This window comes from Chrysemys picta, chromosome 9 (genome assembly GCF_011386835.1).
Source record: "Chrysemys picta bellii isolate R12L10 chromosome 9, ASM1138683v2, whole genome shotgun sequence".
NCBI classification, from domain to species: Eukaryota; Metazoa; Chordata; order Testudines; family Emydidae; genus Chrysemys; species Chrysemys picta.
Genome location: NC_088799.1, coordinates 22091502 through 22107443, shown reverse-complemented (window position 1 = coordinate 22107443; position 15942 = coordinate 22091502). Strand labels below are relative to the sequence as shown.

The 15942-nt window shown below is 37.7% G+C and overlaps 1 protein-coding gene across 2 annotated transcripts in view; it reads right to left on the bottom strand.

The window, feature by feature from the left end:
• Nucleotides 1-4629: 4629 nt before the first annotated feature.
• LOC101943352 (caspase recruitment domain-containing protein 8-like) overlaps nt 4630-15942 on the bottom strand; it is a 42603-nt gene continuing 31290 nt past the window's right edge. For both annotated transcript variants that reach the window (XM_065556893.1, XM_065556894.1), the window contains exons 6-16: nt 15674-15718; nt 15535-15578; nt 15385-15434; nt 14072-14292; nt 13734-13984; nt 11293-11427; nt 10774-10912; nt 9409-9462; nt 8420-8500; nt 6508-6780; nt 4630-5843 (exon numbers count right to left, since the gene is read on the bottom strand). In XM_065556893.1, the coding sequence (XP_065412965.1) occupies nt 5833-5843; nt 6508-6780; nt 8420-8500; nt 9409-9462; nt 10774-10912; nt 11293-11427; nt 13734-13984; nt 14072-14292; nt 15385-15434; nt 15535-15578; nt 15674-15718 (1304 nt within the window). In that variant the 3' untranslated portion in view covers nt 4630-5832. The remainder of the gene's footprint in view (nt 5844-6507; nt 6781-8419; nt 8501-9408; nt 9463-10773; nt 10913-11292; nt 11428-13733; nt 13985-14071; nt 14293-15384; nt 15435-15534; nt 15579-15673; nt 15719-15942) is intronic.

Genomic DNA, 15942 nt, shown 5'->3' with positions numbered 1-15942 from the left:
AAGGGATACTGTCAGCAATTGTTTTTTTAAATATATTTAAATATTTGCTTGTAAACAGTACATCACTGTTAACACCCAAGTACTGGAAAATAAATCTAATTTTATTTTCTTTATTTGTGTTGGATATATACTCTCAGACAAGACAATGAAAGTAGATTACTCTGTCTACCTTATAGTTAATTTCCAGTCACTATACTAGATTCATAGGGTGAAATCCTGGTCTCACTGAAGTCAATGGCAAAAATAGTCTATATAATTTATATTATATAATAAATATTTAAGGCCAGAAGGGGACTATTGTGATCTAGTTTACCCTCCTACGTAATACAAGAGGTCATAGAACGTAACCTAGTAATCCATGTAATTTGCCAATGGAACTAAAGCATTTTTTTTAAAGGCATTGGTTTTGATTTAAAGACTCCAAGTGATGGAGAATTGACCACATCTCTGGGTAATCTGTTCCAATGGTTCTTTATATTCACTGTTTAAAATACACATTTGATTTCCTGTTTGAACTTCAGATATTGTCAAGTTCTCAGGCCCTAATACAATGCCCCAGTGTTTGGGCTGCAAAGGCCACTGGGGAATTTTAATTCATTTTTGTGGGGAGGGGAAGGAAATAAATACTACTGATTTTAACCAAACCTAAAGCTTGAGTCAAATTTCAGTTGACAATGTTTCATTACAGAAGTGCAACCAAGGATTTACCTCTCTCTGAAAAGGTCTAATTCTTGTTCCCTCTGCATCTGAGTCTGGCCATTTACTACTCTTCCCTGCTCGGGGGCGGGGGGGAAGGTAGAAGGGGAAACGCATTGATGCCACAGAAAAGACATTCTTACTGATCTCAGTTTCAGGGAATTGAAGTTGCAGGGAAACTCCTGCTTGGCTCCAGGGTGGAGCATGTTCAATGCAGGGGTACTCTTCCAAGAATTTAGCAGCCAAACTCTAAATCTGTAATGAGCATGTGTGAAATGTGATATTTCAAATGCTTATAAGTAGGCCAAATTTGAGGTGTTTTTTTCCTCACAGAACTGCAACGGGCCCATCCCTGACACCATGGTGTCACCACTTGCCAAATTTCAAGTCCCCGCTCCACAGCATGGTGATGCTAGAGCTTGTAAATGAAATGGTTATAAGAATTTTTCTAATGGAGGCAAAACAACGTATTTTCCCCTACTGTCATCCTTGGAAAAGGATGAGCCATTTTTGCTGGAACCTTCCAAAAAACAACAAAAAATTATTCTGACAGACACCTGGCATGACATGTTTCAGCTGAAACAGTTACAATTTGGCAAGATTATGAACATCTGAAAACAGTCTCATAATAGCAAGTGTCAGACAACCTTGGCAGTCCTGAGCCCCCATGATGCTCTAACTTGTGCCAGAGCAGAAGCAGAGAATCAAGGATGTGCACCCAGTTCCCTGGCAGTCCTCACACTTTGTGGCATCCAGCAGAAAATGGACATGGCATAGAATCTGCCCCAATATTTGTTATGTGTGTCAATCCTAGAGGAACTCTCCTTGCTTAAACACCCAAATGATGGGTAAAATAGTCTTTCATCTAAATTTAAAATAAAAATGTATTTGTTTAGACTAGCCCAATTGTTCAGCATTAGTTCAACAGGGGTTCCAAATTTGATTTTTGTCATGCTGCTATGACTGATTCACTAGTACATAGTGTTTATTTACTAATGGTTTTATATATTCTTTTTAGTATCACGTGAATATTAAATAGATAACATATGTTGTATTGTATTTCCTGTGTTTTTCTTCATATGACACTCACAAGTATGTCATCACTACTTAAAATATAATTACACATACTATGGGGGCGGGGGGACCCATTGTCTACTTTGAAAATTGTCTTCAATGGGGCCAGGATTTCACCCTGTGTATTTAATATTTAAATACATATTTAATACTACAACAAAGTCTGAAAGGCATGTTATTAAAAGTAATTGTTAATTAGGCAGATTTAACTACAAGTCTAACTAAAAGCTGGTAATCCCCTCTGAGTGGGAGGTAGCCTGCTGTGTTATTGATTTTAAATATGGAGAAAGACAATACCCTTCTTTTAACAACTAAAGAGATCCCCTAATAGCAGAGATGGACAGATTATTCTTTACACCCACCTACAAAAAGCTTCCTCTGACTTTCATCAGTCAGGAACAGTTGGCTTCATGACACAGTGTGAAGGAAATTTCTTGATACATTAATACCAGTGCCCCAGTGCCCCCACTATTATAGTCCCCAAAGTTGCAGTGTCTACAGTACTTGCTGCCGGTGCTACTGCATAATTTTGGTGCATAAAGCTCCCGATGCTATGGCCTGATATGGTATAAAGATGGGAGGAAGTCAGAGTTTTGTACCTTCACAGTCTCCCTGAGAACTTGATATTTAACATAATAATTGAAATGCAGATCTGATTTATTTATAACCAGATACAATACATTTTTATATCAACATTTTAATGTCATTTCATGAAGGAAATTAACTGATTTTTATAAAAATCTTTGAATGCTCAATAAACATTTATAAAATATTTTTATTAAAAAATTCACAACAAATGTCTGTTACTGTCACAATCTCTCTCTCATATAAATGAAGGAATTTCCTCGCTGATTCTAATTAGGTAGCACTTGGCCAAACAGGTAGCCCAACTGGAGCCATCTTAAATGATCCAGTGTGGGAACAGTTGAAGGTTAAATATACACGGATTAGGCTTTTCTAAATAATTTCAGTTAACAGCTGGTTTAAAAAAACTGAATTAATAAAAAACATTTAAAAGTATGAATATATCTTAGAGCAACTTTGAAAAAAAAATTTCCACCACTTTCTAGGGGGACTTAAAGTGTCTCAGTCCTAATTTGCCTCAGAAGAATAAGGACTCCTTCGTGTTTGATTCTTTTTTTCTTCTTATAGTTTACGTTCTGATCCTGCAATGAGATGCACACAGGCATACCCCCTGTACACACGCTGGGCTCCATTGTAGGAGCAGGTGCTCCTGAACCATCTTTGCAATTAGATGGAGTAGGTCCATATTTTTGAGGGTTTGTTACATTCATCAATAAGGTAGGAAGCACACAATGACCCAAGAAAGTAACGTATAATATTCTCCAAATAAAACAATTTTCTGAAGTGCCTTCCCAAAATGTAATGGGTTTATGCAGTCACAGAAAAACAAACAATGAGCGGTAATTTAACATACTGCAAAAATTAAGTATATTGGCTGCGGTATCAGTGGCTGCAGAATTTCCTGAAGTGTGTTTTCTCATATATGTGGCGGCATAGAGTCAGCCCTTAAAAAGCAACTTTGGAACATATAAACGGCAGCTTAACCAACAATAAGGGCATGCATTGTCAGGTGAAAAATCGGATCATAATGACTCTCCTTCATGTGGGCTCATCAGTGCTCAGCCATTAATCTTGGCTGTAACTAAGAAAACAGAGAAAGCTCAAAGAAGAGAACCAAAAGTAATGTACATGATTTAAGGAACTCCCATTGACCAGAGAGACAGCAAGGTCTAATGGTGGGAGGGCTTGAAGTTCCCCTCATGTATATCTCTCCTCACTCATTCCACTGGAGGGAATAGGGTTTCCCCACAAACACAGAAGAGGCTACAGAACTAGCCTTTGAGCCCCATGTATTTCTGTGGCTCCAAACAGATCCTGAGAGATCAGCAGGAGACCAAAGCATGGCATTCTGGGCTCCCAGCACTGCCTCGAGTCCCACTCTCTGACAGCAAAGAGTCAATAGAGCTACACAGCCAGGGATTCTGCAGTTAGTAGAAACTCCTGGAATTCCCCTTAGAAGGGAATCCACACTATGGAATGGGAGCAGCAGAAACATAATACTCTGGTGTTATGACATTCCTGCCCCAAGTTCCACTTGGCATGGGTTAGGGAAAGAGATAATAAATACCCTTCCTGCTCCAACCAGCCCACAGCTCCCCTGGCTCACTCACTCTCTACCTCCTCTATCCAAAGGAATTCTCGGGCTAGTGGAGAGCCCTCAGAGGTCCAGGGAGGATGACCACTGCCACGGAGTTGCTGAACGTCATTCATGCATGGCATGGTTAACTCTGTGGTTCCTGTCTGTGCATGGATATTGGAGGCATAACCTCTATTGATCATGTCTATTCTATACGAATATTCAGTGCATCCTGACTAGACTTTCACTGTTGTGTCCTAGTATTCATTGGGTTAGGTATAAAACCTGGGCTGGTTCTACACTATTGGTGGTTTCAAAGTCCTGGTCTAGAATGTGAAGGGGCTATTCCAGGACTTTACAGAAAGTTCTGCAGAAACTGGACCAAGGCATAGAGTAAACTAACACACCTAACACAAAAAAAGGCTATGGGCAAGATCCAAAAGAACTTATAGTTAGTGGACATAGCACTATAGAGATATACATTTTCAGAAGGATGAGAACAGAATTTATAAGATCAGCATGAATACAAAGACCCCTAACAGAAGAATGTATATAAGAGTAAGTAGGATTTCATCTAACAGCGAACTGATAGAGGGCTGCAAAGATGAACACTGATATAAGATCAGCATGTGATATAATTTAAATTATATTTTATTTGCAGAATAAAATGTTAAAAATTCAAAATTCCAATGCAGATAGGTATTTCTCAGTTTTTATTCATATTTTAAAAAGTACACAAAACCAGTACACATTCAAAGGGAGACAATACAGAGACATCCACAGGAGCCCTTAAAACTAGACCACAATCTTGCCTGCAAGGAAGCAGTTCTGTATTATAGATAACAGTATTTTAAAAGCTTAAAAACCTATAAATGTGTTTTCTGTTTGCTGATTTATCTATTGACCTTTTGCTTTTCTGCAACCTTTAGTAATTTTTCTATTTCTAGCCCACACACCTGTCATTTTAATGTTCAATTTAAATTAAAAACAGTAAAAAAGTCCAATACTAAAAATGCATTTAATTTTACACTGATTATAATACAACAAAAAGCTATACAACATACAAACTCATCTTATAAGAAATGTGTGAACAACTAGACACGGTAGAGTCAACATGGCCCTGCCAGAGAAAAGTTAAAGCTGCCTTTAGTACGTATTGGTGCTACATTGAAACTAATGTTTCATCTTTGAATAAACATAAAACCAGCCTAGCAAAGAGGCGGTATACACAAACACACACAATGATCATGTAATTGCATTACCATGAAGGGTTTATGCACCATGTACATGGCAACCCATCCTGAGCCTCTGAATGTATGTACAGAGAAATGTTTTGTACACAGTGAAATTGGCAGTATTGTTTTATAGGTGATCATGAGAGGTACATTAATGAGCCCCTCAAGCCATTTCTAATCTCTGTGGAAATCACCCATGGAACTGGATAAAAATGCTTAATATTGTCAAATAGTTGGAAAGGGTGAGCTGTTTTCAAGGGTTGGTTAAGATAGCTCAGGTGAGTTGTTCAGCACCTAGCAGGAATGGTTCAAAGGAGACATGAAGTCAGTGGGAGATTCAAATTGCATTAGGATTGCTGCTTCAGTGTCAACTATATTGTTAATATGACTGGTATCCAAACATTTGAATAATTACTCCTGAAAATTTTAAATTCATTTACATTGGTGCAAAATTCAATTCACACTCTTTCCCAAAAGAATGTTTTGTCTAAACTTTTCCAAAGATTGTTTATGGCTTGTATCTTCATAACTGGTCTCCTGAGTTCCAAACTGTAGAGAGAGTCCACAATTAAATCATATTTAACAGTATGAAAAGTTTAAACCATTATGCAGCTGAATACCCATGAGAGTTCTCCTTTTAGCTGTTTCTCCATGAACTCATGTCTGCTACAAAAAACCTGAGGAAATGAACACACAAATGTATATATTAGCTGGCCTCTAGGTACTACTGCAATAGAATTGTTGTTAAATAGTAATAATAATAACAAATGTACATAAAAATCTTATGACACTATACAGATATAATTTTAAGCTAATTTTCCCCTTCAGAAAGACTTTCCCTGGATCAGTTTAGGCCCCAATTCTCCAAACAGCCCTGCACATGCTTGACTTTACAAATATGAGTAGTCCCATTGAAATCAATGTGCATAAAGTACATACAACAGTGTTTGCATGATCAAGGCCGCAATAAGCTTGAGTAAAGGTGCACCTTCAATGTTACTAAAATATCTAGGAACAAAGGTACAGACATTTCTGCAATGAGCTCTGTAATAAAAATAAGATTTTGCTTGGGTTTATAAGGGTGGTTGATTTTAACTGACATGGAGCTATACCAACTGTTCTAAGTATTAATCACTCCAAAATATTTTTTCAAAAAGCAAGTATAAAATACTAAAATTATAAAGTAGAATGAAAAACAGTTGAATCAACATTAAGGGGGAAAACTTCATGTTTTATTTACACAATACAAATATATATTAGGGTGAATTCTCTGATACTGAAACCAAAAGCATGTCTGAAACACAATCACATAATGAAGTATAAAGAAAAGTTGATGTGTACCTTCCAGTATTTGTATTATTTCATATGACACATGATCCTTGAGACTGTCATACAAATTTTGCGCAGTTCCATTACTCTTTTCACCTTTCCTCCACTTCTCCAACATCAGGAATTTATGAACATTAACCTCTTCTTCTTTTGCCTGAATCTGCTGAATATCTTTCATTTCTAACTTAAGACATTCAATGCCAATTTCTTTCCAATCTTTACCCATCTTCTTTGCAAGAGTCATCAGTTGCTGATCAGTTAACGTAGTTTTAGCTTTAGTTCCATCTAAAAAACACACAGGATACAAATCAGCTGCAACAAGAAGACATACGACAAAGGTGATCATATTAGTTAGTGAGTGAAGCTGCATTTTCACTTCTTTTATTGATGCTGCTATAATGCTGACTAATGAAAACTGTACTGACTTGCTAGCTTACCATGCAGTATAGGAACTGACAAGACAAGCAAAGTAAGAGTCAGGAGTGATGAAAAGTCACCTGAAGAAGAAGTGCAAAACGTCCGAGGTTGCAAAAATATCTTAAATTTAGTTTTCATGCCCAGGACTTGAAAAGTTTTTCTGATCATAAACAGCTACTTGTCTAGTGGAAAAAATGCACAAGTCTGAAACATCGAGATATGCTGTTATACAGAATACCCAGATACTTCAGATGCATATGCAGCATTAAAGTGCAAGCCAAGTTCCTTCAATCACCTGAAAAACGCAGGTATCTAGCATAATAGTCTATCTTAAAGTGTGCTACTTCTTACAGAGAACGATGATTAATATACCTTTGTAAGAATTACTTCAGTAAGAAGTCACAACCGGCATGGTTATATCTATCTAGTCAGAACCTCAATGGTCTAATCAAATTTCTATTTCAATGGATCATTTTATAAAATACTGTAAATGAAGTTTTTACATGATTAAATAGCTCCCTCTAGTGGCTAAAAGCCATCACACAGAACTATAGAGAGAGCCTACCATTGACATGCAAATGAAACCTGATTCTTTCTGCATTTCTTGAATATCACCTTATTCAAACATCATCATTTTCTTTGGATGAGCTGACCATACAGAAATAGGTACTGGAAGCAAAAGATGTATCCCTTTCCTGGACAGAATTCAAACACTGTAAAGCAGGGGTTAAAAATGTAATGTAAAGTTCTGAGCTAAAACTTGATATATATGAAATTGAAAACAGAAACTGGATCCAAATGTACAATTTTGAATAGTGTCTACTGTAATATGATATTCCTCTGTATGACATTTTGGTAATTAACCCTATCATGTCTATAATTTCTCAAAGTAACCATTAGGAAAGCCAGCAAGGCTGAAATTTTAGCAATATGCTTGGAAGAAAAATAAAGCTAAGATTCTTAGAGGCATCTAGAATTATCCATGCAACCTCTTATCTGTTAGCATATCCAGTAGCAGCAGGTGCATCTGACATTGGAACCTATTGAATTAAGGCCCTGATTCAGCAAAATACATAAGTGTGTGCTTGAGTCCCATTGACTTCTCAATGAGAACTACTGGGTGCTGAACACTTCTGAAAAATCAGGCTACTACTTTCAGATGCCAGAATAGGAGCTGAACTTTGGAAAGATCTGGTCCCAGTCGTGGGTGGAGAGTTCTTCTGGAAAAATAAATCCAGCACAATAGCAAAAATTCTTCAAAAGCAGCTCTTTTGTCTTGATGTACACACTCGCCTAATTTATAGCATCAACCTATGGTCATACAAGCAAACATTTGTTCCTAAAAATGAGGTATATTGATGCCTTCTGCACCCACAAATGAAGGTTTCTGTCCCCATAAATTCTGTGGTCAGATTTGTGGAGGCCAATTTAACATTTAACCCTACTAAATAAATAGGATAAAATGAACCTTAAACAAATATTTTTGAATCACACAAAAATTCTCTACCTGAAATGTCTCTACCCTTTAGCCTTTTATTATAAAATTCTTCGTCAGAAAGGCTGTTGCTTGATTTCCGTCTTCTATTACCTAAGGAGTAGATGACAACTGATGTTACTTTTTTGTATCATATATTCTTCTCTTGTGCTTAATCAGCATGTAGTAAAGCAGAGTGGTCTCTCTCCAGTGCAGCGGGGGTTAACTTCCCTTGGGAGGCGCAGCTAAGGTTGCCAGTTTTGGTTGGACATATTCCTGGAGGTTTCATCACATGACATAATCTTTAATTCACTAGGTGCAGTTAACCCTATCCCACCCTCCCCAGGAAGTGCAGGGGCAGGGCAGAAAGTATAAGAGTAGGGCCCTGCAGTTCAGTTCAGCTGGACCAGAGAAAGAGGCAGACAGCTCTCTCAGTGAGGTCCAGGACCAGTCATGGCGAAGACCAGCAACCTACTGCCCCAGAAGATGGAAGACACTGGGAAGAGACTGGAGCAAGGGCCGCCCTACTGCAAGACTGCAAGCCAGAACTGGGCTGCGACAGAGTGACACCCTCAGGAACTGGTAGGAAGTTGCCCAGCGAAACCAGACATTGGTCCAGTTGGACCCGCTTCCCTGCTGACCCCCTGTGGGATTGCCTTCCACTGCTAGGCTCCTAGGCTGGGACCTGGTAGATCAGTGTGGGGATGGGTCCCCTTTCCCCACCCCACACTTGGGAGCCGAGGTGTCGGCTATATAGACTGTGGGTGACACCCCAATCAGGGACCGGGGACCCCTGCTGATGGGCAGTGTGCTGTGCCCCCCGGTACAGATAGGAAGTGCTAAATGGGCAGTTACATGGCTGCAAGTCAGGCCGCCGTAACAAACATCTGGCCAACCTACTGACTCCCCAACGCTGCCGGAAGGGGGTGCCCTAACCCCGAAAGGGAGAAACCTTACACAGCACAACCGAGGTGTAAAAAATATAAATCATGTAGTACCCACTTTTCTTTTATATAACTTACTGATTGCGTTTCTTTTCCGCTCATTCTTGTTCTGGTCATGTAGTATCCAGTCACCTGTTAAAATATAAATGTTTTCTGGGGTAAATGAAAGGCACTACAATAATTCTCACTGCTAATCCACAAATCCAGTAATTCTCACACAGAAAAATTATTAGTCTCTTCCACTGCTCAGCAAAGATTTAACAGTAGGGTACTGTAATGAGACATCATTTTGCTATGATTTTGTTACTTTTATTTGACAGCATGTATAATATGATGTATTATCTGTAATAATTAGAACTCAACCACCCTTACCAAAATAAATTAAAACAGTCTACTCTGCAATGTGAAATTCTTTAAATTTTTATTGTTTGGTCAATTGATAAACAGCCTGATCCAAACCCATGGAAGTTAAGATTTAACCCTTGGCTAATTCTGACCATCTTCTAACGGGTTCTCAATCATTAGTGTAAATAAGCAAGGTTCTACTATAGTGTCATGTTATTCTAAATCAGCATAACATGATATTTACATAACATTCATGAACTAAATCTTTTTTGAAACACAGTTCCCAAATATCCTAATATCTATTCCTTTCTGTATTTATTTCATTACCGAGATTCATTCACATCCCTACAGACTTTCATAATGAATAGCAACTTGTTAGAAAATCAATCTACTTGGGTAAAACAGGGAAGAAACATTATGGAAAATGACAAAGTACAATATTATTATCATTATATCACTAGATCTAAAGTTATAAAACTCTGTATTGTATAAATATTTATTTTACATTGATTGTTGGGCATCTTTCAGTCTTGTTTATCTAAAAATTTGGGTAATATTAGCTATACAAATAAACAAATAAATAAATAAATAAATATTTCACAGGGTAAAGTTCCACCATGTACCATAAACTAAATCAGAGTAATCAATGCTCTACGTCTTGTGTTTTAGGTAAATTCATATTTATACTATGCTCATGTAAATATATATTCAGGCCTTTGCTCTTTTTCAAATGTATATTATACATATATTATTAACCAAATTGAAAATATATTTTGCCATTCTCATTTCTGAGATTGTAATGATGTTATGCTCTCATAACTGCACTTCTGCTGCAGCACATGTGAAAACCCACAAAATAAAAGTTATAAAATGTTGGGATATTTTATATTATATATAATATTTAAATTAATATAAATTACATTACATTTTCCAATACTCCCTGCCTCTGTCCTAGCCACAAGGATCACAGCTGTCTTTTCCTGGTGTTTTGGCACTTTCAGCTCCAGATCTGGTGATCTCAATGGAAGCAGAATTTGACCCAAACCACAAGTTTTCAGCAGAAAAAAACTATAGCTGTCAAACACAAAAAATACTCACATTCTCTTAGTTTTGCTTTCCAGACAATTTCTTCAGACTCGAGTTCAATCAAAGATAATGTAAACTCCATAGGTTGCTCCAAGTAGACTTCAAAATAACTTTTTAATTTTAAGAGGGAGCCATCAACAAATTCAATTTCCTAAAAAATTTAAATCAGTTTTTAAAAAAAGCTGAAACATTTACTATAAGCATTAAAATAGCTTAAACATAAAAAGGCAGCTTTTAGAAAAGCTGTGGCATAGATCTGGAGTGTAACCCTGGCCCCAATGAAGCCAACAGGAAGTTTGTCAGTGATTTCATTGGGGGGGGCCCGGATTAACCCCTATAGTTTTAGAGTTTCTAAGGGTATAGCTTTCCTGTAATGATAACAAACAAATGTGCTGGAATTCATTTACACTGATGCATGCCCTGAATTTATGAGGAGTATAAATGACAAAATCTGTATTTTTCACAAAATGTTTGCAGCCGAGCTGTGACATGCACATTGACAGCACAATTATGTATTCATATAGAACATACCTCAGGAGTTATTTCAGCTTCTGATTCACTAATTAATCTGTATCTTTTTCCATCTTGTAGTTGTTTTTTACAAACTGGGGGCTTGTCAATTTTGATGAATTTCTTATCAGAATGTTTTACTGCATTGGAGATATCCTAAAATTTAAAAATACATTTTACTTGATGCTCATCCTGGTCTACAAATTAAAGAATTTCATAAACAATGATGTGCTTCTAAACTTCCTTGTGGCTTTCTCTATTCCCAGTTTTATTAATGGATGGCGATGCTTTTCCTTGGAAAGTAAATGATCAAATCAAACATTTACAGTGTGACGTTGTGCAGTCTATATGGTTTTATAAAAACTTGATAATAAGTCAATATAATGTAACTGAGATAGGTTTAGAGAAAATACGGTAATAAGTGAATGTAACGTAACTGGGATATGCTTCATGCAAAAGGTCTCTTGTAAGGTATCATTACAAAGCTTATAATCTACTGAGTGTGATCATCCGATTTGTATAAATGTACCACTCTTGTATCTAAAACTAGAAATATAAAATGTAACTCTGAGGGCCTATTGTAATTATGTAAAGCGTGGGCCATTAATGATGGTTTGGAATCTTGATGACTCCCATTGTCTGCAGATGGCTGTTTACCTGTAAGTCTCCCTGTATATGTGTGTGTGTGTGATCATGTCACCTGAACTAGAATCCATCTTTAACCTGGTGTTTTTCCAGTGAGGGGGGGTGGAAACCCAGAGGGACAAAGGGTTCCCGCCTTATGCAAAAGATATATAAAGGGGTGGAACAGAAGAGAGGGGGAGGAGCCATCATGAAGAATCCCCTAGCTATCACCTGAGCTGCAACAAGAGCTGTACCAGGGGAAAGAATTGTGCCCAGGCCTGGAAGGTGTCCAGTCTGAGAAAAACTTACTGAAGCATCTCTGAGGGTGAGATTATCTGTATTCAGTTTGATTAGGCATAGATTTGCGCATTTTATTTTATTTTGCTTGATGACTTACTTTGTTCTGTCTGTTACTACTTTGAACCACTTAAATCCTACTGTCTGTATTTAATAAAATCACTTTTTATTTAGTAATTTACTCAGAATATGTATTAATACCTGAGGGAGCAAACAATTGTGCATATCTCTCCATCAGTGTTATAGAGGGTGAACAATTTATGAGTTTGCCCTGCATAAGCTTTATGCAGGGTAAAACGGATTTATCTGGGTTTAGACCCCATTGGGAGTTGGGCATCTGAGTGCTAAAGACAAGCACACTACTGTGAGCTGTCTTCAGGTAAACCTGCAGCTTTGGGACAAGTGATTCAGACCCTGGATCTGTGTCTGGAGCCAGACGGGAGTGTCTGGCTCAGCAAGACAGGGTGCTGGAGTCCTGAGCTGGCAGGGAAAACAGGAGCAGGGGTAGTCTTTGCACATCGGATGGCAGCTCCCAAGGGGGTTTCTGTGATCCAACCCGTCACATACAGATCATGGGATATAGTCTCACTTACAGCTGGACAGGTTTATGTGCCCAAGGCACCCAGATCCCTCCCCAATCAGATATTGATGGAGCCTTCACCCTGAGCAGATCAGTAAGCCACTGTATTCGGATGATATTGCATTATGCAAATAACAAATGTGATTGTCTATAGGGCTTTTTTTAAAGTGCTACTCACAACTTTCATTTCTGCTCATTACTAATATCCCTTTTTACCACATACGAGCCTTTTCACACATCAAACCTTATAAAAAGCAATATACAAATTTACAAAAGCATTCATTAGCAAGGAACCACCAGAGAAACATTCTTCTACTTTCTCTAGTTTCATTGAACCCTATCCTCTGAGGTGCTGAGCACTTCCCACTGCCATTGAGAAAACTTCCCAGGGGAAATGAGGGTGCCCAATTCTTTGCAGGACTGGGTTCTAACTGCTGACATGTTGACTTCATATTTAACCTTCTCTGGGATTGTATGGTAAAATACTGAATAAAAGCAAAGAGCGGACCTATTGTCAGCCCCTTGCAAACAGCATCATAATGCTGACTGTTGATCAGAGTGAGTCCTGCCAAGTGTCTATTCTTCAGTAACTTTCAAATATCATTCTCTCACTATTATGTTACATGGGGCAGTTCAAAGGTCAATTCTGTCGCGAACAATGAGTATGAATGACAGAGTATGAGCTAGTCTGGGAGTTAAACCATTCTAGTCCTCATCCTGATCCCGCAAGCCCTCCATGCATGGAATTCCCAATGACTCTTAGACCTCTGCATGTGAGACACTCTATTGGAAGATCAGACCCTGTATGTCTACAACTCCATGGGCATATTATAAATTTGATGTACGTCAGATCTGAGGCCTAAACTACATGACAATGTCAACATTTTAATGATCAACATTTGGGCATATTTATATTGAATCTGAGCACTTTCCACTGGTAAATTAAAAAAACAGACCTTACCTTTATAAATGAATCATTGTTTGTTGCTACATACACACGAAATGATAAGGAAGGGTGATTATTGACAACTTTGTATAAAATTACAGCCCCATTGTAATGTACTGGCTCTTGTGTTTGGATAACCGGTCCTACTGGAGAGAGAGAACTCACATGCCATTTGACATGCGTCATTGAATGATCAACAGAAGGTTCAATTGCTGGACCAGTACTTTTAATATGTAAAACTTTGAATGTCATGTCAGATTCATGATCTGCAAAGAGATACCAAAACATTAACATTTCTTATAATGAATAGCAATAGATAGCTACATTTGTTAAACTCAATGTACAGTACTTACCATTTAGGCTGAGGGAATGTGGGAATTGAATGGAAGTAAGAACAGAGGCTGTGTCACAACTGACATCAAATATAGGGCCACCAACTATCCATGGTTTTTTAACATAATCAGCATATTTGCTCCAAGACAACACAGAATATTTTATTACAGCAGCCTTGGTTACATCGAAAATCAAGCCTGTAACAGTACATTGGTAAGTTCCCTCTGCCTCCAGCTTCAACCTGTATTGGACAAATGTGACAAATCCAGTTTAACTTTTATTACATATTAAATACCAGTGGTTCATATGAGACAATTTATTTTTTAAAAATGACTCTTTCCTTTGGAGGTTTTCTCCCCACCAAGAACAGAACCCTATTAACAAACAAAAAAGCGTGGAAAATAGCACATACAATCTTTTAATTTAATTTTTTTTTTTAAGATTAAACCTAGGTTTATTTGTTTGTTTTTTTAGCATGTCAGCTAAATGAGTAGCAGGAATGGAGGAAGTCCAAACCAGTGCAGAGCTTGATACGCAGGTAAAGTGGAGAGCTGCTACCTGCGCTAGGGGCTCAAACCAACTCCTATTGACTTCAATGGATGTTAGACCAGACCTTAGCTGAAGTTTCTGAGGGTATGTCTTCACAGCCGCTCGGAGTGTGATTCCCCATGCAGGCAGACAGACACATTCTAGCTCTGCTTGAGCTGGTATGCTAAAACAAAAGTGTGGATAGGGTGGCACAGACAGCTAGCTCGAGCTGCCACTCTTGCCACCACAGCCACGCTATTTTTAGCACGCTAGCTCAAGCAGACCTAGCACATCTGTCTGCCCAGGCTGGGAATCACCCTCCCAGCTGCTATATAGATATACCCTGAGTGATATTCAGAACTAATCCCAAGTAAAGCACATTACAGTAATCCAATCCAGAGGTGAGAAATGCATGAGTAACTGTGGCAAGGCAAACATTCAAATGGAAAGTACACAACCGTTTAGCCAAGTTCAGGTGAAAAAAAGGGAATTACAGAACAAGACACCTTACAGAAGTCTCAGTATAGCAAAGGCCTTAAGCACATGCTTAACTTTAATTATTTCAATGGGACTACTCACATACTTCAAGTTAAGCTTTGCTGGATTTGGCCAAGAAGCTAGTGCTGATGAGAGTAATGAACTGTTTATTTTTAATGGATTTTGAGGCATCTTCACTTACAATTATGAACATGTTACTGAGCAGGACACATAAAATAAATTAATCTCTTATGTAATTCAGCTGAAGAGAGAACCATTTTGAGCTGGACAATGTAAACATCCACCAATTACATTAAACAATACCTACCAAAATTGTCCTCTGGAAAGTTTTCTGGGGGTCACTTGCTCTTTCTGGTTCTGTAAGTATAAATGAATAAATTTGGTGAAGCACAAATTTTGCAGTATTACAATTTGCAAAATACTAACACAAATTCTAATGTGGATTTTAAAAACGTACATGTTCAGTCTTGACATGTTCACAACGAAACTGGCTATGAGCCTCTAAATGAAAAAACAGAGGGGAAAAAATCAACTCTTGAAAATGAAAAATTATTAAAAATTGTCAGATGAACAATTTCAACAAGATCCATTCATACCTGATTCAACAGGTGGCAGCAATTCATTCTTTTCCAATGCTTCATCTATAAAAAATATTACTTTTATAAAATACACATTTCATACACAAATATGTATAGTGAACTATTCTCAAGCTGAAACGAGCCCTATTCAAAGCTTTTGCATAAAATAAAGCTGAGGATGATCTTTTTTAATACCCTTCTATCGGCTCTAAACATTCTAACCTCCCTTTGATTCTAGTTTTTTCCACTGCTTAATCCAGTGATATTTTGCGGAAAAACATTATATA